This window comes from Vidua chalybeata, chromosome 10, assembly GCF_026979565.1.
Source record: "Vidua chalybeata isolate OUT-0048 chromosome 10, bVidCha1 merged haplotype, whole genome shotgun sequence".
NCBI classification, from domain to species: Eukaryota; Metazoa; Chordata; class Aves; order Passeriformes; family Viduidae; genus Vidua; species Vidua chalybeata.
The window spans coordinates 21,744,812-21,772,237 of record NC_071539.1 but is presented as its reverse complement, the minus strand read 5'-3'; the positions used below and the strand labels follow the sequence as shown (position 1 = coordinate 21,772,237).

Sequence of the window (27,426 nt, the reverse complement as noted above, 5' to 3'; positions counted from 1 at the left end):
CACGCCCTTGAAGGGCACCAAACGTCCCAGAGGTTTGGGAATGAATTTAGGTCAGAATGGTGCTGCTGAGTGCCTGCCAGGCCTCCTACTGCAGCGTTTCCCTGCTAAGTGCCTCAGTTTCCCTACCTGTAACAAGGGGGTGAGACCTGCCGTGGGGACCTGGCAGTGGCTGCTCAGGGAGGACACAGTAGTTTGCACAAGATAAATGGGCTGTGTGGAGGCCTCACGTTGTGGTGGAGGGAGACTAGGAAGTTATTGCTGGAGAAGGCAAAAACAAGGTGTTTGGTTACACTGCACATCTCAGCTTGGGAAGGAGAAGAACCTTCTGCTTGGATCCTGGGAAGCTGCCCAGGCATTCGGAAGCCTGTCAGTACAGAGATGTCCTGGCCAGCTTGAAATCCTCAGGTCATGGGCTTGTCAGTGTCCTGGGCGAGCTGCCCAGCATGTCTTTGGGCTGTTGGTAGGAGCTCCTCTGTGATGCTGGGTTACTAATGAGCTCCCGGAGTCCTCCAAGGCCCACCTCCGCCCCCCAGGGATGACGGTGGTCGTCCTGTCCCGGGTGGAATGATGGGGGGGCTGCTGGGGACAGGAAGGACAGAGGGCACAGGGTGTCCTTGCTGCTTGGAGCCCGTTCCTGGGGGCTCTGCAGGCACTCGTGCTCTCACTTCCCCTCTGCACAGAGGCAACCGTGCTTAAATCACTGCAGGTAAAATTAGCAGATGACACATGGGCAGGCAGGTGCAAAACCCAGGCTGGGGAGCATAGTGGGCAGTGGGGATGAGGGGGTCACTGCGGAGATAGGGGCACAATGGGGAACCCAGGGCAGCTGCAGATCTGCACGGGCTGGGGGCTGCTCAGCACCCTGGGGACACGGAGAGGTGACGAGGCCGAGCACAGCCATGGGACGGGCGGGTGGGAGGTCACAGGAAGAGCTGAAACCCCTGGAGAGCCAGGGCTGGCAGGGGGGGATGGTGACCGGTGCCTGCTAAATTTAGACCCCACTGATGAAGGAAAAAAAAAAAAAAAAATTTGCAGACTCCAAATTTAGCCGGATGCAGCTCCCACTGAGCACCACTCCATTGCGCTGCTGCTGCCTGCACCCCTTCAGCCCCGGCATCCTGGAGTGGGCACCATCTCTTTTAGTCCCCAGAGGGCCACACCTGGCCAGGAATCACCCCCATGCACCCCAGAGCAGCTGAGGAGTTCATGACCATCTTTATTGGAGGCAAGCCCACAGCAGTCCGGGTGTACACGGCAACACACGCTACGCTACGGACACCATTCCATGCAGGCAACCACGGCTACACACACAGAGGGGAGTGGGCTGAGGCTCCTGTGGCAATGGGGTTCCCCAGCTCTCAGGGGTCCCCTAGTGCAGCACTGGCACCAGTGCCCAGGGGCTTGTTTGGGGGTTTGGTTCCATCCCACGCACTTGGGAACTGGGCTGAACTGGGAGGCACTGGGGAATGGGGGATCAAGGCCTCGAGTGCCCCTCAGCTGCATGGCTTGTTCCTCCCTGGAGCCAGGGACAGCTGGGCTGAAGTCCCAGCCCCCGTGAGTCCCTCCTGGGCTCGGGACCTTTGCACCATCAGACTAAGGAGGTGGGGAGCTGGCAGGCCCGTTGAACCATGCCTTTGGCAGTGTGGGAGCACATTGGAGCTGGGTCCCCTGGGGCAGGGATCATCTCCCTGGCCATCAGAGGGGACGTCTGGGTTGGAGCCTGGCAGAGTGGTGCTGGTGTATCACTGTCCCACTGGCCCAGAGTGGTGGCCCTGGGCTCCCTGTGCCCTGCAGGATGTGGCTGAGTGTTCACCCCTGGATTTCAGCTGCTCACCCCTGGCACTGCCAGGCCCAAAGGTGCAGGCACAGGCACAAAGCCCTCCTGCTCCCCCAGCTCTGCCACCACAGACAGCAAACCACAGCAGAGACCTCAGTGCTGCTCTTTGCCCAGAGCCCAGCAAACTGTGACGGGGGCAAGGAGCAGGAAAACAACTGCTAACTCCCCATGCACTGCTGAGTCCATGCAGGCTCTGGGATAAAACCCTGGGTTGAGGCTGAGTGGGCAGGGAAATAGAACCAAACCTGTTGACCTTGCGTGCTGCCATCCCACAGATTGTCACCCTGCTGCTGGCAGAGCTCTGCAGATGGCTGAGGTGGTTTTCTCACCCTCCCCGAGTGTGGGGCTGAGAAGCACTGCTGCCCTTGGCAATGGGCTGGGGAGATGGAGGCAGCTGGCTCGTGGGACCTGGGGTTTGTTTGGCCTTGCTCCATCTGCTTTCACCTGGCTACTCATAAACAGCTGCCTTGGGGGACAAGGAGGAGGAGGAGGAGGAGGGTGGATTTATGCACTGCGGTGACGCATGCCTGTGTACACAGGTCACAAACAGGTCCCTTCCAGCCACTCTGGAACAGTGATGGCAGCACCCTCTGCCAGGAGAATGCTATTGAACGGGGACCTGCAGCATCAGGAGGGACTGAGTGGGCACTGGGGAGGACAGTGTGACTTGTCCCAGCCCTGTGGCAGGGACGCAGTGGGGACAAGCAAGAGTTTTCCTGCCTGCAGTGACACCCACGGGGCACACACTGCTCCCAGCAGCTTAGGAGCCTCCATCAGCCCCAAGGGAGCTGCCTGGGAGCAGGTTTAATTCAGGATGTGGCTGTGTCCTGCATGCAGGCTCACTGCTGGAGGCACTGGGTGGCTGCAGAAGCAACCAGCAGCCTTTCCCATGGGCCAGCCTTGCCAGCTCCTGGCTCCTGGGAGTACATTCAGACCACCACAAACTCCGTGTATTCATTTGTTTTCTGGTCCCTGTGCATCCTGGAGAGAATCTGCATCCCCTGATCTGTCCATCCATGGGTGATGCCACCAAAACCTGTCTGTGCATCCCAGTGGGCCCCAGCAGTCACACAGGCAGCAGCATCTGTGAGGCTTCTTAGGTTTGGAGAGGGCTGTGGGGAGACCTGGCCCTACAGAAAGGGAGGTGCAACCACTCTGCCCCACTCCCTGCAGCGCGGGAGCATCAGAGGCAGCACCTGTCACACAGGGAGAGCACCAGCCTGGCAGAGCACACTGGGAGATGCTGGGGACACCTTAAAGTGAGAAGAGTTTCTGGATGTCTGTCCCCAGGGTCTCCAGCCCCCAGAGCAGGCTGGCAGGCTTTAGGAGAGAGGAAAGTCCATGTGGAAGGAGGTGCCATGGAGGACAGCCAGCAAAGAAGGGAGGTGGTGTCTGTGTCCAATCTGGGCTCCTAAAAAGGTAATCCCCAGAGTCCCCTTTTTGTCCAAAGTTTGCTAAATAAATATATAAATATGAACACAAAGCCCAGAGCTGGGGCCACTTCCCCAGAAATCCCCTTTTTTGCCATTTCCCTGTAAAAACAGTCTCCTCCCATCCACCCCACGCTTGTCCCTGTGCACTGTCTGTCCCCAGCCTGTCCCACAGCTCATGGCTCACTGGGCTGGCAGCAATGGTTCTTTGCATCTCTCTTAAACCCCAGAGCACAGAGGTGAGTGGCTGAGATGGCTCCTCTAGGCTAAGGAAATAAATAATTCCTCCCATTGCAAGGACTGGGGGACAGAAAGCCAGTGAGACATCAAGTGGTCTTCAGGAGGAGGATAAATAAATAAGTGGAGCTTAATGTTGCCTCAGGAGCACATTCACTGGCAGCTTGGCTGGAGGGTATTTAAATTAAGGGGGGAAAAAAATCCCAGTCCTAGTGCTGCTCCAGCAAATGTGCTCGCTGCATGCCAGCCAGACTTCTCCCCGTTCTTCCATCCCAGCTTGACAGGATGTTTCTGGTGATCAGGAAGGAGCCTACCAGACCTTCTCAGGATAAATAATCCCCAGTGGGCTTGGAGGGGGAGTTTCTGTCCCCACCACGGGATGGGGATCTGGGGGCCCCTGCATCAGGCAGGTGGCTGGGATGCTGAGCGTCTCCAGGCTGTGGATCCTTGGGTGATCTTTTAATCCCGAGTTCAGTTCCTCCTCTTCAGGAAAAAGAAGCTGCTCTTCTGGGGGGGGCCCAGCAGCATGGGCACCTGGCTTTTATGTGTAATTTTGACCTAAAAAGAAGTAGAAAAACTCAGCTCAGTAAGAGAGTCCTGAGGCCTCCCAGGCACCTCCAGCCCCAGGACTCTCAGGAGTGACCCCTGAAGCTGGGAGCGGCTCAGCACCGGGGTGAAGAGCACTGGAATCACATCCAGGTAGTGCTGGGATGGGAAGAGGATTTCTCCTCTGTGCAAGAGGAGAAACATCAGGGGAGCCTCCTGCAGCTCCCCCAGGGAGGAATGCTGCTCTGCCCATCCAGCAAGAAACGGGCACGTCATGACTCCAGGGCACGGAGTCACAGCTGCTCGGGCTCTGCGGCCGCCCAGCAGCAAGAGCACCAGCCTCCCTCCAAATCCAGCCTTTGCCAGCAGGAGCCAAGGCTGTCCCACCCTGCTGTGCTTCCAGCCCCTGCTGCCCATCCCCACACCCTGCCAGCCCCTGCCCAGCCGCCTTCCTGCCCCTCCCTGGGCACTGACGGTGCAGGACGGCTGCATCCAGGGCTCCCCATCCACCTGCATGGGCAGCAGCTTGGACGTCCTGCAAGGCACAGAGAAGAGAAGGCGGTGACACAGGTGTCAGGTTTCGCTGCTGCTCGGGCACTCAGCTGTGAAGGGGACAAATACCTGATGATGACGGAGGAGCACTGGGCCAGTCTCTTCCCTGCACTCTTCAGCCCCGTGTAGATCTGCCCCATTTCCATCGCGCCTTCCAGCCCCACCACCTCCAGGAGATGATCGCTGAGGTCTGCAGGAGAGAGGGATCTGAGCTGCTCTCCCCATCCCCAGGTATCCCCCACCTTCTGCCCTCATTGGAAACCTCAGGGCCAGCACACCAGGGCTGCTGGCTGTCCTGAAGCACAGCAGGGCTGGTGGCACTGAGGGGATTTATCCTGATGTCCTCTGTGTCCCGAGACCACCAAACTGGGTGTTTCCAGCGCTGGGCAATGCTGCTAGCCAAAATCTTTGGAGCAAAAGGACTCCTGGTCTGAAACAGCACCTGGGCCTGCATAGCTGCACAGTGCCAGCCCAGATCCCCACCAGCCCTTGGACTGTTTGTTTGCAGTGTGTGAAATGGTGGCACCCCTCGCCTGGGTGCCCTGGGGTGCTGCAGCTCCCCAGACACCAGCACACGTGGCAGAACAGCTGGTCAAACCCCAGGGTATGGCCTCTTCTCGCAGCTCATCCTGCTCCTCTGGGCCACCAGCAAGGACACCTGACAATGGCACAGCTCTCTGCTCAGGCTCCTCTTTCACATACACCCCTATTAGCCCTGAGAAATCCTCTGAGCCTCTCATGCCCCTCTTACCCTCCCACGAGTGGGGATGTCCCCAGGGTACCAACCCTGCTGTCCCCTGCAGTCCCTTTGGGACTGGCTTGCCCTGTGTCCCGCTCCCTGCTGCCTGTTGCCACTGGCTCAGGCAGCAAGGGACAGCCAGTGACAGTCTGGGATGTGACACTGCTGTTCTGGCAGCCACATCACCGGGTGGGCTGATTCCCAGCCCAGCCCCACACTGTGGGAGGTGGTAGGTGGAAAACCCAGGCACTTTGTCTATTTTGCTGGCTGCTTTCTACCCCACTGCTCCCCACTGGGCAACGCTGCCAGCACTTTGGGCTGTCCCTGCCCACGGGGTGGCTCTGGTGGCCTCAGCAGTGGGTGGGAGGTGCCAGCTGGGCTCAGTGTGGGTCCTGCTGCTCCCAAACCCCACATCCAGGCTGGCAGCACTGTGCTGGAGCCTGGCACAGTGCTGACAAAAGCCCTTGGTGCCAGCTCTGCTGTCGGGCGCCAGCTCTTCCTCTGCCATACAGCGGAGTCACCCCGGCACCCCAAAAGACACCGAGCTGATCACAACTCCTGCAGTGCTGTTGCTCCAGAGGTGGTGGCTGCCCAGTGCCCCTGTGCTGACCCCACACTCCCCTGTTGCCCCCCACTCACCCTGCACACAGAACTTCAGCTCCTTGGCATCGGTGACCACCGTGCCTGGCACCTTCTCTGGCACCTTCTTGCCCAGCCGGTTGTAGCCACGCTGCTTCTTGGTCTCGCCCCACAGGTTGGAGCCCCCGTACATGCTGGGGATGTTGAGCACGGCGATGCCCTCCAGGGACGTGTTGCTCAGGTCCAGCAGGGTGCCGTCGCACTGCCGGGTACACAGCTGGTGTCAGGGGTGGGGGGGGGAGCTGTGCCCACCACATGGAGTCCCCTCCTCTCCCCACCACAGAAGTGTGGGTCCCTGAGCACAGAGTGACACTGGATGGTCTCCAGGGGACACTGGCAGCTCCACAGTGGCTGGGGCTGGAGATGCAAATACGCTCCCACTTTTTCCTAGAGTTATTGTCAACTCCTTGACACTCCTTGTGCTGCTCTCCCCCCTGTTTCCATAGGAGATTTACCACAGGTCCAAAATGACAGTTTAAAAAAGGAAATTCCTGGGGGAGAACATAAAACCTTGGCTAGACTTGGTGCTGTGACCCAAATGGGAGGCAACACCACCTTGACCCTAAAGCGACTTCCACCCAAGGAGCCCCAGCACCTGCCTTCCCCCTTCTCCTTATCCAAACTGACTCCAAAGGACTGGAAAGTTTGGCTGCCCAAAATGTAGCTCAAACCAATTTGTCTTCAAGTGACATTTGGAAACTAGACATAAGGCTGGAAGGAAATTAGGAGAAGGTGTGAGAGGGAAAAATGTCAGGTTTTGGAGAGCAAAGCACAGCACACAGAACTGGCATCCCAGGCTTTGCTGTCATGCAGCAGGAGTGCCTCAGCTGAAAATTCCCTGTGAAAGTTAAAATATCCATTGCCTGCAGCTTTCCCACAGGATTGAAAACAACAGCCATGGAAATGCATTTCTTAACTTCAGATCTTCTCACACTACCCAGATGTAGATCCTCTTCCTAAATACTTCTGGTGAAAGCAGCCACTTTTCCATCCAGCTTGAATTTCTATAAAGCATTCCTATTTTCCTTGAGGCATCTGCTCTTTACCTGCCACTCTGTGCTTCAGCAAATCCCAGCACAGCTTTTTCCTTGCATTTTGGTGATGCGAAGGCACCTCTGCCCTCACTTCTTGTGCTGAGAGGAACGAAATGGGCTAATAAGCCCCTTCTGCTGATCCAGTTCTGGTTGTTTTCCTTTAACAAAGGTCTAGAGCTTTTTTTTCCCACCCCCTCGGCCCATGCTGAGGACACCAACCCCGTTGGGCGCTCACACCTCGATGTGTCAGATCCTTTCTGCCTCCCCTGGTGCTGCGGGATCTTATTTTTAGCCTCACATTGAAAGCAAAAAAGCAGGAATCTTCTGGTTTGGGAGGGAAGAGCTGTCTCTGCAAGGCTTGGAAAGGATGTTAATCCCTTCGTTCTCAGTACATGGTAATGATGCTGTGATTTGTAGGAAGAGAAAAGACCTCAATGCTCTGAGCAGCGGCTACCAAGCGAGCGGGCTCCGATTCCTCGCGGGATGGACAACACACCTGGAGCATCACCCCCAGCCACAGGCACCTTTCCCACCTGCCAGCGAGGCAGCCAGCCCAGCCTCGGTGGGGTGGGGGTGAGCTGGCTGCCAGGAGTGCAGAATGCTGGGCTGCTGCAGGAGCCTGTGCCTGCCCAGGGCCGCGGGCAGGAGCAACTCTCCCTGCAGAGCCCTCCCCTCGGTGCCAGAGAGCTACAATGGGCCCTTTGAGCAGGGGCAGCTGACGGCGCGCTGGCAGCGGGGATGGAAGGAGAAATTTGCAGCTGGGGGAAAAAGCAAATTCATTTCCAGGAGTTGTAGGGGGAACGAGTGCCAATTTCCAAAACAAAACTGCTATTTCTCTGCAAGGCTGACAGTTGCCTGGGAGCTGGAGGGAGGACAGGCGGCTGCTTTCAACTTCAAATGCTCTGGGATTAACACTTTCCTAGCCATGGGCTCAGCTGGTGGGGACGCACACTTGGTGGGGAGCACCCCGAGAAGGAACGGGGTGCACCTCGTGCCCATCTCCAGCAGCATTCAACTCCACAAACACGGACTTTTGTCCACGCTGGGACAGTGCTGCATGGATGGGGAAGGGGGTGAGACGGTTGTGATGCTGGTCCTGCCCCTTCCCACAAGTTTCCAAGGGTGCAGCTACCCACCCCAGGCTTTGGGAAAGGGAAGAAACTCCCCGTATAGAAACAGGCATCAAAATCCCTCTGCCCATAGCCACGTGTCTGCAGGGCCTGCTCTGCTCTGTGCCCACCACCAGCACCCTGCACCCACCACCTGCTCTGACTCCCAGCACCTCTTGCAAGTGCTGTCTTCTCCCCTCACCCTCCAGCCTAAGTTATAAAAGGGTGGATTATCCAGAGATAGGGAGAGACGGAAGTTTACAGCCCAAATCCCCAGCACAGAGAAGTGACAGCACTCTTAGCAACCATGGGCCCTCCTCCCAGCTCTAATTAAAGGCTGTTTCCATGTCATCCAATGAGGGCTGGGAGCAGAGCAGAATTTACAGGGAGAATGTTCCAGGCATGCTCTCAAATACAGCTGGAAGTGGGGAATACAGGATTACTCTTCTGCCCACAGCTGGCTGGCTTTGTAGCAAGCGCTGTGTGGTGGAATAAGGGGTCCTGCCAGCCACCATGTCCTTCTGCCACAGTGAGGAGTCAAAGCCATGGTGGCATCCTCTCCTCAAACAGCTGAGGGATCCATGGGAAACGGCTCCAAAAAGCCTTTGTGCCATGGCTGGAGCCAGGCACCATGCCAGGAAACCCACCTCAACCTCAACATAGTCATGGAGTTTCTTGCAGGTGGCTGCAAAGGTCTCTGATGTCCCGAATTCGAAGTACCACAGCTTGTTCTTCATCCTGGGGCACAGAGACATGTCAGTATCCCACTTGGAAGCAGCATCTTGCCCCAACCAGCAGCAGGACAGGCTGCCAGAGACTGTCTGGAGCTGCTGTGATGGGGACATGAGCCATCGATGAGGACACAAGCCATTGTGGAGAGGGACCACCAGCATCCTGGCCCAAGGGAGCTGTGTGGTGGGATGAGGATGTGTCTGGGGGTTGGGGTCTGTCAGAGGGTGGCTCTGACACCCATCTGAGGGGGAGGAGGGGGTGCTGGGTGTTCCCTAGGCATGGGATGCAGTGTCAAAAGACAGGCCACCCTGTGGAGGGGATGTCCCACACCTCAGCAGCCTCAGCACCCCTCTAAGCAGCCTCTGACCGTGGCTCATTCCCTGCATCAGCTGCTGAGCCAGGCTTTGAAGGGGAGCTCTAAGCTGGGAGAGGCTGTAAGCCGAGAGGAGCTGAACTTGAGGGCAGAGTCAGACACTTTGGTGCACTCAGGGATTTTTCTAGCAGGTCTTTCTAAACCTGGGAATGGGGGTCACAAGCCAGGGCTCCTGCTGCCATCACCCCATTTCCGTGCACCCTGAGCACAGCGGGAACGAGCTGTGACCTGCTGCCTGCCCTGCCCTCCCTGCTTGGCCTGCTCCTGCCTGTCCTGGAATTCCATACTAATTATAAGGCATGATTGAATGTAACTGGGTGTGTGGCCCAGTTTGAGCAGCCTGCCACAGCGCACGGGACTTGAAGAAGCATCCCAGCCCCCCACCGTGCCTGGCCTGACCCCCACCACGCCTGGTGCATGCTCTGCCTGTCCCCTAAGCTTGGCCAAACCCCAAATCCTCTTGGCATGGTGCATGGCAGTGGCAGGGAGTCCCCCCACACCCAGCTCTCAGGATGCCCTCACCTGCTGTTGAATTTCTCAGGGTGTTTTTCTCGCATGATGTGAAAGCGGTGGGCGATGGAGGCGTCCTGTGGAGAGCACAGAGACGTCAGTGGCACAGCACAGGAACAGAGTCCCCACCTTGTGCCCCGTGGGCACGAGCCAGGGCAGGGGTGCTCAGCTCTTCATGCTTGCCACTGGTCCCTGTGGCACAATGACACGGTGCCATTGAGGATGACGTTGATGGTCCAAGGTGATGGAGGGACCCTCAGCCAGGCTCTTCCCAAAGCTTGTTAGGTGGGACATAATTAGTGCACTTGGCCTCCTTCCCTCATCACAGGGGCTCTGCATGGAGGGGATGATGAGAGGGGAGGAAAGGCAACCAATGGAGCAGTGGCACTCTGGGGACACCCCAAGGCCCTGCACCCTGACAGCTCCCCTGAGAGCAGGCAGCTCTCCTGAAAATCAACACAACCTCTCCTTATGCAGAGTGGGGGTGTTTAAGCCCAGCTCAGAAGCTGTCACCAAATGCCACCTACATTAGCAGGAGCCGATGTGAGCCCAGAAGCATCCTGCAGTGCTGCAGGTGAGTGACCTCTGCCATGGTGGCACCTCTGGCACAGGACAAAAATGCTGCAGGCCCCTGGGAAGAGAAGGGCTTTCCCCAAAACACTCCTGCTCTCAGGACTGACCCCCATGGCACAGGGTTGTCAACCTCCCCAAGCTCCCTAACCTCTCTAGGTCAGGAAAATGTGGGGGAACATGGGTCCAAACCCAAAGCAGGGCTTTGCTGATGTCTTGGCAGGTGGGGTGTCCTTGTCTTTGGCACCCCAAACTTCCCTGAATCCTGTTTAAGCTCCTTTCACACTCATTCTTGCAACATTCCTGCTGGGAAGATAAAGAACCCATGCCTGCTTACGTATCTTGGTGCTGCCTTTACAAATGACAATAAAACCAGAAAAAAAAGAAAACCCAGGAGATGGAAGGAGGTTGGAGGAACAGGAAGGGAGAAACCAACTCCTGCCCCATGGAACTCACCACCCCAATGGAGAAGTAGTTGTTGATGATGGTGGATGGGACGGGATCTCCGTTGGTCTCCCTGTCAGTAGGAATGATGTCAATCTGCCAGCGGTCCAGCATCACCTCTGTGCTGTGCTCTATGTCCTTCAGGACCTTCATCAGGTTGCCTCCTTCATAGCCTGGAAGGAAAAGAGGATGAAGGAGGATGAAGGGGAGCACAGCCATGTCATAGCCAGGTGCCAAGCGCTTGGGGGCTGCTGCTATGACACATTCTAGCAGCAGTGGCAGAGATTTTGGCTCATGGCAGGGCTCTCCAAATGGAAAAGTTTGGGCAGGACCTGGCCTCGAAGGGTTCAGAAAGCAGCAGCTGCTTTTTTTGGAAGCAGTTAGAGGCACCAGGCTTAGATGCAGCTCTGAACTCCATCCCAGGAGCCCAGGAGTCCTCCCTCCCCTGGGGATGGCCACGCTGAGGGGCTCCCAAGGGCCGGCCGTGCCCTGGGCAGTGCTCGCCTGTTCTCACCTCCTCCCCAGCGCAGGCACCGCGCGAGGTCATTGCCCGTTCCCAGGGGCAGGACGGCCACCGGGGGGTGCTTCACCAGGTTTGCCTTGTCTGCAGTTCAAGGGAGAAGAGAAGTTTGGGGCTGGCAAGGCTCATTCCCTGCTCCTCTTCATGTCCCTCCTCAGCCAGCAGCCTGGAACGATGCTGCTGGCAGGATCACCACCCCACTTTCCCTGGGGGGATCTCAGGAATCTGTGGTAGATCACCAAGGATGCAGGTGGACGAAGCCCAGCAGGAACACAGCTGTGCCTTGCTCACCTATGCAGTCCAGGATCCAACCCACCGTGCCGTCCCCTCCGCAGGCCAGCACACGGAAATCTGGGGTGTCCCGAAAGAAGTTCAGCCTGGAGAAAGCCAGGAGAGACAAGGGGTGATGTGGGAGAGCAGGGCCCGGTGGGAGGGGGCAGAGGATCACCTGCAGCTGCTCCATACCCCGGCGTGGGCCCGCCACGGTCCAGGTTGTACACTTGGCGTGGGTTGAGCAGGTAGTGAAACTTCCGGAGGACCCTGGGAAGAGAGAGACGTGAGGGATGCCATGAAGGTGATTCCCACACCAGGAGTGATGCCCGAGGGACCAGCAGCCCCGGGGGGAAGCTGTTCCCAGGCAGGACCACCTACCGCTCCCCTTGCCTTCCTCCACTCTTGGGGTTCACAAACACGAGGAGTGGGTGTGTCCCGGGCTGAGGGCTGATCTGGAGGGCAGAAAATGCAGCTGTGAATTCCTCAGCTGTTGAGTTCAGTGGCAGAGCTCACCTGCAGCCCAGTGCAGGAACCCACCTGCAGCCCTTGCCCATCCACTGTGGTGGAGTTGAACTTGAAGCCCTGGCTGTCCTCGGGGCTGGTGCTGGCAGGGGAGTCGCTCTCCGACCGTCGGCAGTGGGACTGCCTGTCCTTTGGGGAACCGAGGTGTGGGTGCCCACACTGCCCAAGAGGCAGTGCCAGCAGCCAGGGCAGGCAGATCAGCCTCAGCAGTGCCCTGCTGGGTCCCTATCACTGGCAGCGAGGAGGGGGCACTAACCAGGATAAGAGGGGCACTTACCAGGACAACTGGGCAGATGTAGGATGGGAGCAAGATGTGGTCCCGCAGCGGACCCCCATCACACTCTGGCTTCACATGGGAGGCACACTTGTTGTGGAGCTGGAGGGGTGGGAGGAAGGGATGTGGAGCAGAGGACACCTGCCCTCCCCTGACCAGGAGCTCAGATCTGGCCATGCAGGCACTGTGGGTGCCCACAGCCCTGGGTACTCACCGTGATTTGGCACCAGACGCAGTGCAGGCCGGTGATGCCCTGGTAGCACTTGATGCTCTTGTGACATCTGTCACACTTGGCAGGTGAATTGCCCTCGATCCAGGTGTGCTGCATCACCTGCAAGGCACGGGGACACTGTGGGACAGCACCCACTGACCCGCAGGCACCTCCCTCCTGCTAAGGGTGTCCATCAAGATTTTGGAAGCTTGTCCTGCAGGGATGCTGCTGATCCAGTCCTGGCCCTTGCATAGCCCCTGTGCAGAGCCAAGGCAAATCTTGGAGCTGGAGGTCGTGTGGGTCCCTGGGGACTCGGGATGGGGTGCATCCTGCAAGGCTTTGGATGCTTGGAATGCCCATGAGCTGCTGCCCAGGATGTGAGGGTCTTCTCCCCCCAGGAGCCAGGACACCCACTGGCTCAGAAATGCACCAGCTGCCTACTCACACTTGTGTTTTTCTTGGATTTAACGTAGGTGCTGATGCAGGAAGCAATGTCTTTGGACACACACCTCTCGTGGACCGTGTACTTGCAGACTGGTGAGAGAGAAAAATCAGAGAGCCACAGAATCATTTAGGTTTGAAAACCCCTATAATGCCCTCAAGTCCAACAGTTACCCCAATACCACCAGGGCACCACTACCCCAAGTGCCACCAAGAAGGAGGTCAGCATCACTCCCAAGCATGGGAGCTGCCCCCTCCCCACTCAGCCTGCAGCACCCATGGAGCTCAGCACTAACAGGAACCAGTCCTCCCTCCCCAGGGCACCACTGGCTGTGGCAGGAGCCACCAATCTGGGAATGCAACATTCTGGCAAGGATGCAGGACTCACAGGAGCAGCAGAGGCCCTGCTTGCGGACCCCCAGCAGCATGGTGCGGCAGAAGTTGCAGTAGGCAGGTTTCTTGAAGTGCTTCAGCCTCCAGGCATGTTGCCCATCATCTTTCACGTTCTGCAGGGCAGGGGAGTGGAGGGAGGACGTCACTCCCCCGCTGCCAAGAGTCCCAGCACCCTCAGCCCGTCATTTTTATCAACTTTCCCTCCCCTAAAAACCCCATGGCTTTTCTGGGAGTTTGCTCCCGGCGGGATTGTGGGCTCCCCCTATTCCTCTTCTCTCTTGGTGTTCCCCAGAGCATCCCTGCCAGTGCACCCCCCTGGGCACGTCCAGCTCCAGCTCCCGCTCCCATGGACCCTTGGCACAGCCCAGCCACCGGGAAGATCTTGGCAGCTGACAGGAAGGTGACTTCACATTTGGGGCCGAGCCACCACCGCCACCATGGGGTGACAAAAGCACAAACCTCTTCATCTGGGGCCAGGCATGGGTGCTTTGCAGGAGCCAGTTTAAATTCCCTGCTTTCTTGATTTTTTTCTGCCAGAAAGCCTGTCCCCCACCCCACCTCTCCAGGGGAACCGTGGGCACCATGAGCAAAAACATCCTTCCCTGCAAATTATTACCTCATGGCCGGGGATGCACTTGAAAGAAATGAAGGCCAAAAGGATGAAAAAACAAGACAGAGAAATAATGGGGGTCCCAACAGCCCCACCTTTGCTCTTTAAGCTTCACTCTACAAGAGGAGATGCCATTTTAGGTACTCATCTTAGGTTTTGATTAAATGTTCACCGAACTGGAGTGCACTGCGATAGCAAGGAGCAAGCCCAGCCTGCTTGGGCACAGCAGCTCAAAAATGAACTTGGGAAGATTTGGGGTGTGAAGGGGCAGGGTGGGGGTGTCAGCAGGGGCTGGGAGCCAGCGTGGGGCTGTATGGTGCCGTATGAGTGCGTGGTCTGTTGCTGGGGGTAGGCTGGGCCAGGTGTTCTCAGAGACACTCACCGTCTCCATCCCCAGGAGGACCAGCAAGGGGATGGTGGTCATGCCACCCCGGATCCACTCCTCCAGCGTCACGGTCCCATCGTGGTTGTAATCAATCTCCTCCATCATAGCCTTCAAGATCTGGAGGAGGGCACAAAATGTGGTGACACAGCGATGCCAGCCAGGGCTCTGGCCGAGAGCCCCTGCAGCTGCCCCTGCTGCCTCCAGCCCCAGCACTCACGGGCTTCAGCTCGGTGGAGTCCCACTCCAGGTACTCAGCCACATGCACCATCTGGTTGATGATACGATCCAGCTCCTAAGCACACACAGAAAGTGGTGCCCAGGGTTAGGGATGGCCCCAGGCATGAGCAGTGTCCAGCCCCAAGCCCCCAAGGTCTACATTCCCATATGCCCAAGGCTACCCCAGTCCCCACAAACACAGGAGGGGCAGCAACACCCCAGTCCTCAGTGGGTGCTCCTTCTTTTTTCAGGGCCTTCTGCCCTGAAAACCTGCAAGAAAATCTGTTCTGGGTTTTCCTTGGAAGAACTATTCTGATAAACCAGATTTTATTTGCAACAGGTTTCACGGGCGATACCCAAAGAACAAAGAGAAAACATCATAGGAGAAGGAGCTGTGCAGGATTTTTTTCTTCCCTGAAATACCATGACCTGATGTAGTGCTACAGTTCTTGGTGGGTGGATTTTTTTCCTAGCTCCTGCTGGATGCAGCAGAGCTGCCATGTGATCCCCAGCTCTGCAGTCCAGCTGCTGCTTTCCTCCTCCCTTCCCATATCCCTGCCCACTTTTGGAGCATCTCAGCAGGGCAGTGGGCAGCCCAACAGTGTCCCGAAGGTTTCCAGCCCCTGAGCAGCTCCTGCTCTCTGTCCCAAGGGAAGGCTCACCGAGCTGTCCAGAAGGCCATTTCCATCGGTGTCGTAGAGGCGAAACATAACTGGAGGGAAGAGAGAAGCTGCTGATAATTAGAGCCCAGCCCCAGGGCACCCTGGGGTGCCCCAAGCACCCTGCTCAGGCTGCTAGAGCTTCAGGGTGGGAGCAGCACTGTGCTGGCCCAGCCAGGCTGAGATGTGACCCCAGGGCTGTGGAGTATCAAGGCCCCTTGGGCAGACACAGGCAGGAGCAGAAGGGGATGCCCAGGGGTTTTCCCAGGAGCAGCCAGCCCTGCACTCGTCCTCAGGCAAACCCCCTGCAGGTGACACCCTGAGCCAGGTGACGCCCTGAGCCACTGTCCCCCTCCACACAGCATGTCCCCAGGGTCACCCTTACACTCCAGCTTGTCTTCTGCTCGGCCCCTCTCCAGCAGGGACAGGTAGCAGACAATGTCCTTCAGGTGGACCACCTGGGCCACGGGGGTGGGAGGAGGAGGCGGGGTGGCTTTCAGGGAGCTGGGGCCTTTCCGCAGGCTGAAGGGCAACCTCTTCTCCACGCTCCTCGTGCCTGTGGGCAGGAAGAGAGGCCACACACAGGGATGACATTGGATCAGGAATTGTCACCAGGTGGGACACGGAAACTCTGCGGGAGGGACCCATTCAGCGTGGGACTGAGTGACACCACAGGGCCAAGGCTGTGACACAGAGGGGACACAGGAATGGGCATTAAAAGGGCACTTGGGGCCGGGTGCCATCACAGGCTCAGGGTTGGGCAGTGCCACTCATTCCTTGGGGTGCAGACTGCCACGCCTCCATCACTGCCGCTATGGGCAGGATGAGCAGCTGGGGTCCATGGAAACGTGTCCTGATGGGAACAAGCATCCACCCAGAAGGAGGGAGAAGCTCAGTGGGCAGCAAGGCAGCTGCCAGGGTGCCAGGACAGCCCACGCTCACTGATGCCCATGGCAATAGCAGGAGGGATGCTCCTGGCAGATGGGCCCTTCCTCGGGGGCTGGCAGGGGCTGGGGCCAGGGGCAGCTGTGACTCACTGCCCCATTTCCCCTCCCTACAAGATGCTGCCAGGTAATTAAGACATTGACTGATGGGGGCTCTGTGGGATGGGATCTGTAGCTTAAGTTTGCCAAGCAAAAGTGTCAAGATGCCAGGAACCCAGTGAGCTTGGGAGGTCACTGCCACCACGCTGGGGACTTGACCAGAAACTGGGGAGGGTTTGTCACTGCCCCAGTCTCCCAGTGGAGCCCCAGCCAAGCTCACCTGGTGACTGAGGGCTGAGCAGAGACACGGGGGAGATCTTGGAAGAGCCTGAGGAGTTGTGAGCAGAAGTGGTGCCAGTGGTGGATTTCTGGGAAGATGATCTGGACCAGCTGGGGGAGGCATTGGGGATCGATGCCAGGGTGAGGGATGCTGGCTGTGGCTCAGCAGTGTTGCTCTTGGGCTCGGGAGTGTGTCGTCCCAGAGCACTTCGAAGGGTTTTCCCATTGATCCCTGCAAGCAGACATGCCCAAGGGCAGAGTGACCCCAGGGTGTCCGTGCCCCTTGCTCCAGGAACTGGTGCTGGGTGTTTGCCCTGGGTCCTCTCTGCTAGCCCCATGCCTCTCTGCCCTGGCATCCCAGCCCCAGAGCTCTCTGAGGGGCACCACAGGTGGCCCCTCACCCTCCTGCCTGGCCCAGTAGCCCCCAGCAGTGCCCACATCCCTGGGTGATGGGCACCACAGTGCTCAGACCAGGCAGGGAGGATGTGCTCCTCCATCACCAGCCAGAGCTGGGGGACGTTCTCCCTTTCCCTTTGCAATTTATAGTCCTTTCAGCAGATGTCTCCACAAGCCACGAATCCACCCGGGAAGGGCTGGGGGAGGCAGAGTTGGGTGCCTGGCACACAGAGCCTGCTCTGGGTGCAGCTGGGTGCAGGGTGGCTGCTCGCACCAGTGCCTGTGACAGAGTCGCAGGCCACCTCAGCCTGCACAGAGATGCTGACAGAGTGACTTGGGCTCTGAATGTGCACAGGAAAGGGCACGTGCCATTGCATCCTGGAGAAATCCCTCCCTGGAGCAGCACAGAGGGGCAACAGAGGGGGTTGTGAGCTGTCCCCCATGCCACCCCTTCAGGTGCCACCTCCTCAGGTGCCACCCCCCAGCCTTCATTCCTGTGAGCAGCGTGGGAGCAAGCCCAGCGTGCTGCCCGGGGCCCAGCTGGGTGGCAGGGCTGGCTCACCGAGGCTGCTGTGCTGTGCCACACCAGGGCTCTGCTGCTGGCCCTCGGGGGAGGCTTGGCAGATCTTACGCTTGAAGGAAGTGAAGAGGTGCTGGCAAAGCTCCTCGGGCACATCGGCCTCCAGGTAGGTCTTCATGAAGAGGCAGAAGCCCTCGTAGTCGATGGGCTGGGGAATGGACAGAGGAGGAGGATGGAGGCGCCCCGGGCCACCATGAGGGTGCAGAGCTGCCAGTGGGCATGGGGCTGCATGCCCTGGGCACCCCTCACTGGGCACATGAGCTGCAGAGCCCTCCCCAGAGCTGCTGCTTTCCCAGATCCTAGTGGTTAGAGGTAACCTAAAGGGAGCCAGAGGCAGCACAGCCAGAAATGCCCAGTGCCAGTGTGGCTGAGCCAGGTGAGCAGTGCTGGGAGCAGGGACAGCAGCCAGGGCAGGAGCTGGGGGAGTGGCAGGAAAGGGCAGAGCAGTGGGACTTTCCAGCCCAGCCCCAGCCCCATGGGGACTATCCTCCTCCTGAGGACTCTGCCTCCTCCTTCCCCGCTGGGCATTGCCATTGTGTGAGGATGATGACTTCTCAATGGCTTTTGTGGCCCCAGCTGGAGTGAGGTGGGCTGTGGTGCCCTGGAATAACAAGGTACCTTTGTGCCCCTCCTTGCATGTTCAGCCCACTGATTTTTCTCATTGTGCCTTGATTCTGGTGATTACAGCCCCACAGAAGCTCTGTCCTGCTGGCACGCCAACAGGTCCCTCTGAAAGCACCGCTGGGAAAAAATAATCCCAGCCTTCTTTGGAGGAGAGCGAGAAGGCAGAGAGCTGTCCCATCCCCATGCTGGCCAAGTCATTTGCTTTTACGGGGAGAGTAAATCCCTCCCAGGTTCTGCCTGGCAAGGCAATGCCCCAAAAAGCTTTCAGCAGGGTTAGGTGGGGTGGGATGGCCATGCAGCGGGCACGGTCCGGGGATGGCCGGGGAATCAAGTCCTGGGTGCAAAAGCACGGGGAGAGGTGGGGACCAACAGCCAGCCCTGCCCTCTCCTGGCTGCCCCCAGCTGGGGGAGCTGGGCTGGGGGGAGCTGCAGGGGGCTGGGAGCTGCCAGCAGCACAGGGGGACACGGGCGGGCACAGGGCCATACCTGTTCGGGGTTGTACCTCGAGAGGACGCCGTCCCCATTGAACTCCTCCAGAACATCCTTGAGCTTCTTGGTGGAGTCTGGGGAGACAAAGGCACCCGAGCATGAGCTGAGCATGGCCCCGCTGGGCTGCCTCTGTCATCCACCAGCAGGGTGGTGCAGAGGGGTTTATCTGCTGGATATACAATTTCTGGATCCTTCCGTGCCTGGAAGAGGCCAGCCATGCCCTGCTTCCCCTTCCACCTTCAGAGGGCAGGGCAGATATGGAAAGCTGGCCTGGGAGCTTTACATATATAGAGAACTTCCTCTTATCAGTATGAAAATAAACACAGAGCCGGAGCAAAGCAAGGAAGGCATGGACACTCCAGTCCCAGCTGCTCTGGTGTGCTAAACACACCCTGGATGTCCCTGCCCCAGTGCAGGTGGCTGCTGGCACCCCTTGGCAGAGCCACTCATCCCAGAGGCTGCCTTGGGCTGCTCATTGGTATTTCCAGGAGGTGCCAGGAAGCAGAAATAGAACTGTATTCATAGAATCACAGAATCATTTAGGTCGGAAAAGCCCTCTAAGATCATCAAGTCCAACCATTAACCAGCACAATTGTGTTCACCACTAAGATAGAAATGTCCCACATCTCCATGGCTTTTAAATACCTACAGGGATGGTGACTTCACCACTGCCCTGGACAGGCTGTTTCAGTGCTTGACTACCCTTTTGGAGAAGAAATTTTCCTGAATATCCAATCTGAACCTCCCCTAGTGTAGCTTGTGGCCATTCCTTCTTGTCCTATCACTGGACTGGTCCATGCAAACTTCCACACAAGTAGTAAAGACTTTCCCTGGCTGAGTGTCCTTAAGGCTGGAGTGTCTGGAGGGACAATCTTCATTTCAAAATAGGAAAAGAGGGAAAAGTGGAAAAAAAGATCAAGGTGAGTGAACATTGAGCCCTCACCTTCACACACATCCCTGGGCACGTGCATTTAAAAGTTCTCAGACACACCAGCCTTGCTAATTACCGGGAAATCCTCTCTCCATGTGGGGGCTGAGCTGGCTCTGATCCCCCCAGCCCTCTGCTGGGGACAGAACTTGGCACTGGACCACAGCTGTCTGGGATGTCAGGGGCACTCAAGGAGAGGGATGCTGGCCCTCCTCAGAGGAGCCCCAGATCCCATTGCTGAGCCATCCTACAGGGGAGAAGGCAGCTGCCCCTGCTGCAGCCTTGCTGGCCACATTTTGGTTAATGAAACTAAGATGCCATCACTGTTCTGAGTCCAGTGCTGCAGATGGTGTTTCATGGTCTGGGATTCAGGAAAGCAAAGCCCATCATCCTCCAGAGAGGCAGAATGAGATGCAGAGAGGGATACTGCACACACACCTCTGCCTGCAGCCCTGCCTCAGTCTCTGGTTGGTGGGCAGGAGCATGGCCCCACTGGGAACATGAGGAACTTGTCCCCAGCCTCACCCTTTTGATGTACAGCGTCCCCAAGGACAGCCTCAGAGAGCTCACCGTGTCCCCTTTGGCTCTCAGTCGTCTCCCATCCAGCCTGCTCACCCCAGGGTCATGCCAATTCTGCAAAGCAAGGCCCTTGTGATTTTACACCCCTTCTCCCTTCATCCTGTGGCTTTCTGCCCTACCCTGCCCTGCTCTCAGCACCTTCACGAGCTGCACCGCTTCTCCATCAACTGCTGTAAAAAGCATACCCACACTCCAGCTCTCTGGCAGGCAGGACCTCAGGGACCTGGTTTTGGAGCCCTGGGCTTCACCCAGGCTCTCTCTCCAGCTTCCCCCAGCTCCAGGACCCCTTTGGTGCTGCTGCAAATCTCCTTTTCTCAGCAGGAGCTGCAGCAGAGCGTTGCTCTGCAAAAGCACTAAGGAAAATTACCGCAGAGGGCTGGCAGCCCAAAGCACGCTGTGGAGCAGCTCTGTGTGTTTGGGAAAAGCCAGTCTGCTTTCCTGGTTGGCATTTCACTCTGCTGAGGAACGTGGGAGCCGGCCGCCTTCAGACGGACTGAGCCGCGCTCACGTGTCCGGCCCCCAAAGCTCAGCTCCATCCTCCCGCCCAGGCAGGCAGGGGGACCCCAACCAGCCAGGGTGAGGGGGCAGGGACTTGCCCGAAAATCTAAGGAATCACCTAGTTTTCCAGGAGGACACTAAGGAAAGGTAGGACACCAGTCCAGCACAGATCAACAGGACTGTTCAGCACATCCAACCCGCTCTTCTCATCCCAGGGTACTCACAGTCTGTGTACTGCTGGAGCTGGGCAAACTCGGTGGGGCTGAGCGAGATCCACATGCCATCGCTCATCTTTGGGCAGCAGGGACACGGCAGGGGCCACCAGCCGCTGCGTCTGCGCCAGCCTCGGTGCCACGGGTCCCACACAGCGCTCGGTCACATCGGCACGGGCGGCTCTGGGACTGCTGGCATCATTCTCCTGAGCCTGTGAGAAGCCAGCTGCAGAGCTTCGGGGCACCTGCTCAGCACCTTTCTCCCTGGAGGGGACAGAGAGAGAGGAGGGGCTCAGCAGGAGGCAGAGACAGGGTCCTGCTGTCCCTGGGGACAGTCACCTTCAGTAGTGGGTGTGTGAGCTTGGAAATGGGGTGCCAGGGTGCTTTGCCCCACTGCAGACCTGGGGAATCCGTACTCCAGGGAGCAGAGCATGTGGGCTGCACTGAAACGGGGCTGAGCACAAGGAGGAGCACAGGGCACCTTGCTGTGCGAGCATTCTCGGGGCTTGGTGTCCCTGGGAAAGCTCCTCTGCCACGGAGCCAGCCTGGTGCCACACACAAGAGCCACAGCTCTCACTGGCCAGAGGATGTGGCTGGCAGAGGTCAAGAAAATGCCTTGGGCAGGGAAAGGAACTTCTCACCCCCAGCATTTCCCAGGGGAACCCAGCAAGGCGAGCAGAAGGAAGGGCACAGTTATTTAAAGAAGATGCAAAAACTGGGGGCAGGGAATACAAGAGAGTAGAAACTTCCAGCTTACTCCTGCACCTTTGAAGCTGGCGTTTACTTCCAGAGAATCATTGTAAATGAAAATCTGTAGTCAAAACTGGATGCAAGGGAAAAACCTGTGCCACAGAAAAACCCTGACCAAAGGGCTCTCTCCAGCCCACTCATTCTTAGGCTTCAAAAATTCTTATTCTTTTTCATTTAAGCAAATTGGTCATCAGGCAAAGGGCAGCATTTGGAGGGGGTGGTTGCTCCCCAAGGAGTTTGATCTCCATTTAAGGGGTGTTTCCCTGCTAAATATTTGCTCCCAGTTTCCACCAGCCTAAGCTGACAGACTGGAGGAAGCAGAGCAAGGATGAGCTGGGAAAGATCATAGGACTTGGGATGATGCTTGGGGAGCACCCACATGCCCCAGCATCTTTCCATTCACAGGAAAATGCCTTTGATTAAGAGGAACAAGTAATTCTGGGGAGCTGTCGGGTCCCACGTGCCACACCAACCCCACACAGAGTCCCTAGGGACATTCACATATGGGGGTGCACCAGGAGCAGTCACTTAACCCCCCATCCTCAGGATTTTGCCCACATTTCAGTACTAATGCTATTTTGGCTCTATATTCAGCTGCTGAAAATGCTCCAGGGCAAGAGATGGTCCCAGGAGCAAAGCCTGGTGTTGGCAGAGGGAGGAGCAAACCCTCTTTGGGGCTGTGGGGAGGATGGTGAGCCCTGAGGAAACAGCACAGGGCTGAGCATCTGCCTGGATGGCTGCCAAAGGGTTTTCCAGCTGCAAGGAGTGACTGCACACAGAGAGGAGCCCACAAAACCCTGGCTACACATTTGCTAGAGTTAAACGTCACAACCCTCCTTAGTCCTCTTCAGTCCTTTCCTCCCAGGAGGACAAAGTCACTGGGCTCTTGTTCCACCCCTCTGTGGCCTGGCACTTCTTGGCTGCCTCTAAGGCTGCCTGGAGAGCTGTGGGGCTTGGGGACCCCACAAGATGCTGTTCCTGCCCAGGGGATGAGCAGTGCCCTCCCTGCCCTGCCCTGGGGCACTCCTGGTAGGATAACATACAATCCTGGGGAAAATCTCACCTTCCCACCCTCACTGGGGCCCTGCAGCCCCATGGCAACTCGCCTCCAGCCTGTGGCTATCCCAGCTCGTCCTGGCAGCTCTTTGTCCCCGTGCCACCAGCTGGGGACAGGCTGGACACAACAGCGCTATGGCTAGGGAAGAGCTACCCAATGTCTTCACACACTGGCTTTGGTTTTGAGGGATCTTCATCTTGATGAAAACACAAGAAAGAACATGGTGTTTGCTCCTATCCTGGACAATGGGTTTGTCCCAAAGTACCTCAGAGGCTGGTCCAGGAGAACTCAGACTGTAAGAAATGCCCAGGAACGCAGACAGACTTTGTGTTTCCTGGCACACAAGCTGTTTGATTTGATCAGAAGCTCTTTTTTATCCTAAACTTATCCAAGGAGAGGCTGAGAGTGCAGAACTAGCTAGAAGAAAAGGCAAAGGGGGGGGACCTGGCTGGCTCCAGCTCCCAGGAGGAGTTTGGGGGCACTGAGGGCAGCAAAAATCTCCCTTGCTTCTTTTACTGATGGGTGATGGGGCAGCACAAAGCACCAGAAGGAAAGCAAAGCAGAGCTAATTGGGCCATCCCAAGGGGCTTTCCCCGAGCAATTGCTGGAATAACAAATGCCACTCCTGGCAAGTCAGCCTCGGATTTCAGGAAGGGCAGGAAAAAGCCTCCTCAGGAATCCAGCTGCTCCTCGTTTGGCCGCCCTCTGAATTGTCAGCGGCAAATTATGTTCTATTAAATCAAATTTGCCTCTCGCTAAAAATAGCTCCCTACTAGTGTTACAAATAACACTGGATTACCCTGCCTGGAGGCGCTCACCGGGCACAGCCCCTCTCCCCTCCCTGCTCCGTGCCCGGCGTGCGCGTGGGCACCGGCATGGCGTGACTCAGGGCAGGGGAGGACGGACAGGGGGGACCTTGGAGCCTCCCAAACCTTCCTGGGGGAATTAGCAGTGCTGGAGCTCTTGGGGAGCTGCATGGCACATCCTGCCAGCTGCAGTGATGAAGGAGGTGCTGTTGGGAGCATCGATGGGTGCAGCTCCATGGGAGCCAGGGCCCAGCCATGTAGGGCCTGAAATACGTCAACAAGGGAAATGCCAGGCGGGAGTTAGCCGTGGGCCAGCCCCCAATGGCGAGTGGAGCCTGGACATGTGGCAGGACCAAGCCACAGGCAGTGGGACACCTCCATATCCCTAAGAAAGGGCTGTCCGTGGGCACCTCTGGTATTCAAGGATGGGGAATCCCAGAAGGGATGGCAGAGGAGCTGTTTTCCCAGCCAGACATCCCTGTCTGGAGCCTCTTCACCAGTCCCCAGGCTCTGGCTGCCCAGCGCTGCTGTGGATGGAGGACCCAGCTCCACAGCATGGTACTCGGGGGGTCACCGTGGGATTGGGAGACCTTGTTCCACTGCCACCCGCCCGGCCCCCCAGGACCACAGCTACTGATGGGGACCTAACTCTGCCCACAGGGGCACAGAACCAGAGACAACGGGCTGGCAGCTTCCAGGTGCTGGCAGAGCCTCCAGCCTCCGACTGGCTTCACAGGAACACGCGGATGGGGCTGCAGCACCTGCCCCGCAGGAGATTTCTGCTCCAGATGCCCTTTGGGAAGGAAAACCATCGGCTCCTTGAGCTGCAGGAGGTGGCACGAGGAGGCAACACTCCTGCTGAGCACACACACACGTGCAGAGGCTGGGGTCCCTGGCAGCAGTGGGATACAGCGCGGCAGGACACCGGGCTCTTCCCCGCTTCCCTGCCCGGGCCTGCAGAAGCCACAGTCACGTGCCACATCTCCTGGGGCAGAAGCATGGCAGGTCCCTGCAGGAATGGCATTTTCCAGGCCTCCCCCACCATCTTTTGGAAAGATCAGCCTATTTTTGTGTTGGATGGGGAGAGGCCCCTGAGGCGGTGGGTGGAGTATAAATCCCTCCTGTCCCACTGCAGCAAACAAACCCCAACCAAGTCACGCTCAAACTATTTTCTGCAGCGACAGGAGAAGGCGCTTTTCTGCATTTTGCCAGCCCAAGAGGACACTCAGGATCGGCTTTTTCCATTCTCCAAACCTGTTGCTGACTACACATTCCCCTGACCCTTTGACCACCACCCACACAGAGCAAGGCACGCTGTCCAGGTACCTCACACCAACTTTGCACCCTCGTGGCACCAGGGCAATAAAAGGCGCTGGCAGAGGTGCCCAGAGTATCCGTGCTCTCCCCCACAGTGACACAGGGAGAGGTGGGTGGCCATAGCCAGCCCTCCAGCCCTAGGGCTGGGCTGTGGCTGTACCAACTCCCAGCTGGGTGCTGGGAGAGCTTGGCTCAACCCTGTGACAGCGGGGACCCAGCACAGCCTCCCTTGGAACTCGCCCACCTGCCAGGGGCAGGACAGCTCAGCTCGTACCCCAGAGACACCAACAACTTCCTGACTTACTACTGTTGGATTTTTAGAGAATAATTTTGCTGGCTGAGTTCGGAGCAGACTGGATCTGAGCTAGGATGCCTTCGGAGCAAGACGTTTCCCCTCGGCCCTGCAGGTCCCAGTCAAACCAGACCTTGTCTCATGGAAAAGCCCTTTCCCACACCAGACAGGCAGCAAATGCTGGGCCTGCAGCCTAAGGACTGGGATCCACCCCAGGATCCCACCTCCATCACCTTGCACATGTAAGCCCAGGACTTCAGGACACCTACAAACCTGTCAGACGGAAGCCCTGGCTCTCTCTCCCTGCAGGAATCCTTTGGCCACGAGTCCCGTGGCTTACAGCCACACCTTGGGCGGGATAACGCTGCTTCCTGGTAGCTTTGAAATGCCTTCTCCCCTTTCATCCCCCAACACAACCTGCAGAACAAGTCACATCCAGCCCCCTTCCACAGGCCAGCCACAGCAGCACCACCTCAGCCCTCCCGTCTTCCAAAGCCAACGGCCCCGGCAATTTCTACTTAACAAGAAAGACACTAACGAGTTTTTCCAGCCTGGCAACACAGGAACAGCTGGATTGGGCTGTTCTTCTGCCCAGCCAAAGGACGGGCGGTTTTATAGCCAGGCTGAGAACTAACAGACGCTGAGACACCAGTGAAGGTGGTGTAGAGTGGTGTAGGGTGGTGTAGGGTGGTGTAGGGTGGTGTAGGGTGGTGGAGGGTGGTGGAGGGTGGTGTAGGGTGGTGTAGGGTGGTGGAGGGTGGTGGAGGGTGGTGGAGGGTGGTGGAGGGTGGTGGAGGGTGGTGGAGCCCCCTGGGCTGCTTTAGGGGCTGGTTGCCATCCTCCTCACCCTGCGGACAAGGGTACGCTGCCCTCTCTCCACCCTTCGGGAAGCTTTTCTCAGGAGCGGAGCCACACGCCTGGGAACCCCGATTCCCCAACCCCAGCGCTGCCCCACTCCTTCAGCGCCGGCACCGCTCCCTAAACCGCTGGGGAAGGGGGTCAGGGCTGGCCCTGGGGAGGATCGCGGACTCCGAGGGCAGCTGAGGGGGATCTCGCGCGGGTCGGGGGTTTTACCCATGACGGAAAGGGGTGAGCCCACAGGCGCCGCCGCCCCCCCCCCCCCCGCCCAGCCCCGCGTCCCCCCGCCGCTGTCCCCTTACTTGGCGGCGGCAGCGCGGTGCCATCGGCGGGACCGGCCGGGGCGCTCCGGCGGCGGCTCCGGGGCTGGCGATGCCTGGCAGCGCTGCTCAGCCCGGCGGCTCCGGGGCTGGCGATGCCTGGCAGCGCTGCTCAGCCCGGCGGCTCCGGGGCTGGCGATGCCTGGCAGCGCTGCTCAGCCCGGCGGCTCCGCGCTCCGCGGCGGGGCGGGGATGGGGGATGCGAGCGGGCCCGGCCCGCCCCGCCGCTCCGCTCCGCCCGCCTCCGCCGGCACCGGGCGGCCGGGGCGGGAGGGGGAGGAGGACGAGGAAGAGGAGGAGGAGTTGGAGGGAAGAACCCGGCGGCCCCGACCGCGCCCCCGCCCCTTGCCGGGTCCGGGGCAGGGCCGGGGAGCAGCGGGGCGGGAGCAGCCGGCTGCGGGGGCGGCGGGAGACGTGTTTCCATGATAAAACTCATTTGCGATGAATTCCCACCTCCCCACAGCGGCAGGGTTTTCCCCACTTCCCGATGACCACGCACACTGCCCCGCAGCCCTGACGCTATCCTATCTCCATCCCCAGCCCTAACCCCATCCTTGTCCCCATCCCCTCACACGTCCCCATCTTCATTCTCGTTCATGTCCCCATCCCTATCCCTGCCCCCATCCATATCTTCATCCCATCCTTGTTCCTATCTCCGTCTCTGTCCCATCCCAGTCCCCTTGGGACTCTTCCTTGGGCCTTCCCTCCCCCTACACCTCAGTCTCTCACTTTCAGACAGTTTCATCCCTGGCAAAGGTTGCTCTTTCCTCAGGAACAGAACAAACCACTGAAAACAAACAAACAAAAAATGCCAAAACAGATAAAAAGCATTTTTATTTTCTTTCCATGACGCGTCTGCCTGCCTGCTTGGGAGTGACACTATTTCAGGCATGTCTATTATTTATGTTTCGCTATATTTATATTAATTAGAGAAGTGATCCATGCACGTAGTTCTCCAACTTCAAAAAAAGCAGAAGAAGGGGACTGACAGCTGGGACTGAACTTTCTTGAGAGAAACAGAAGCAGGTTCCACAGCCATAGCTGTTCAGTCCTTGATGATGTTCCTGCTCTATGTGGGGGATCTCTCCAGCCCCAGACCCATCTTCCCTCCCTCTCTTCTGGCTGGAACCCCAGAGAGATGGGTTGGGGCTCTTGGCTCAGATGCTGAGAATGGTGGAGTCCCCAGAGCCACACCAGTTTTA

General features: G+C 58.1%; 1 protein-coding gene across 2 annotated transcripts; it reads right to left on the bottom strand.

Annotated features, from left to right (window-relative positions):
• Window positions 1-1,196: 1,196 nt before the first annotated feature.
• LOC128792821 (diacylglycerol kinase beta-like) lies at window positions 1,197-26,404 on the bottom strand. Of its 2 annotated transcripts, none has more exons than XM_053951626.1 (25): window positions 26,207-26,404; window positions 20,837-21,088; window positions 18,605-18,681; window positions 17,477-17,642; window positions 16,520-16,750; window positions 15,642-15,812; window positions 15,260-15,309; window positions 14,599-14,673; window positions 14,379-14,498; window positions 13,382-13,499; window positions 12,998-13,086; window positions 12,556-12,672; window positions 12,345-12,443; window positions 12,083-12,196; window positions 11,924-11,997; window positions 11,721-11,812; window positions 11,564-11,623; window positions 11,267-11,356; window positions 10,765-10,925; window positions 9,751-9,815; window positions 8,771-8,861; window positions 5,981-6,182; window positions 4,672-4,792; window positions 4,525-4,585; window positions 1,197-4,062 (listed from the first exon to the last, which is right to left on the bottom strand). In XM_053951626.1, exons 2-25 carry the CDS (start codon window positions 20,901-20,903, stop codon window positions 3,976-3,978), a joined length of 2,598 nt encoding a protein of 865 aa, XP_053807601.1. In that variant the 5' UTR covers window positions 20,904-21,088; window positions 26,207-26,404; the 3' UTR covers window positions 1,197-3,975. The 2 variants fall into 2 exon arrangements, with proteins under 2 accessions (XP_053807601.1, XP_053807600.1); XM_053951625.1 differs by having other exon boundaries at window positions 11,564-11,649; window positions 11,738-11,812.
• Window positions 26,405-27,426: the final 1,022 nt, after the last annotated feature.

Bases quoted from the DNA above. Each gene is read 5' to 3' on its own strand.
- LOC128792821 (XM_053951625.1), bottom strand. From the start codon at position 20,903: ATGAGCGATGGCATGTGGATCTCGCTCAGCCCCACCGAGTTTGCCCAG. The intron at 15,310-15,641 runs GTAAGGGTGACC...TCTTCCCTCCAG, and splicing joins AGCAGAAGACAAGCTGGAGT to TTATGTTTCGCCTCTACGAC. The intron at 11,357-11,563 runs GTGAGCAAGGCA...CTTGAACTGCAG, and splicing joins TTGGATCCTGGACTGCATAG to ACAAGGCAAACCTGGTGAAG.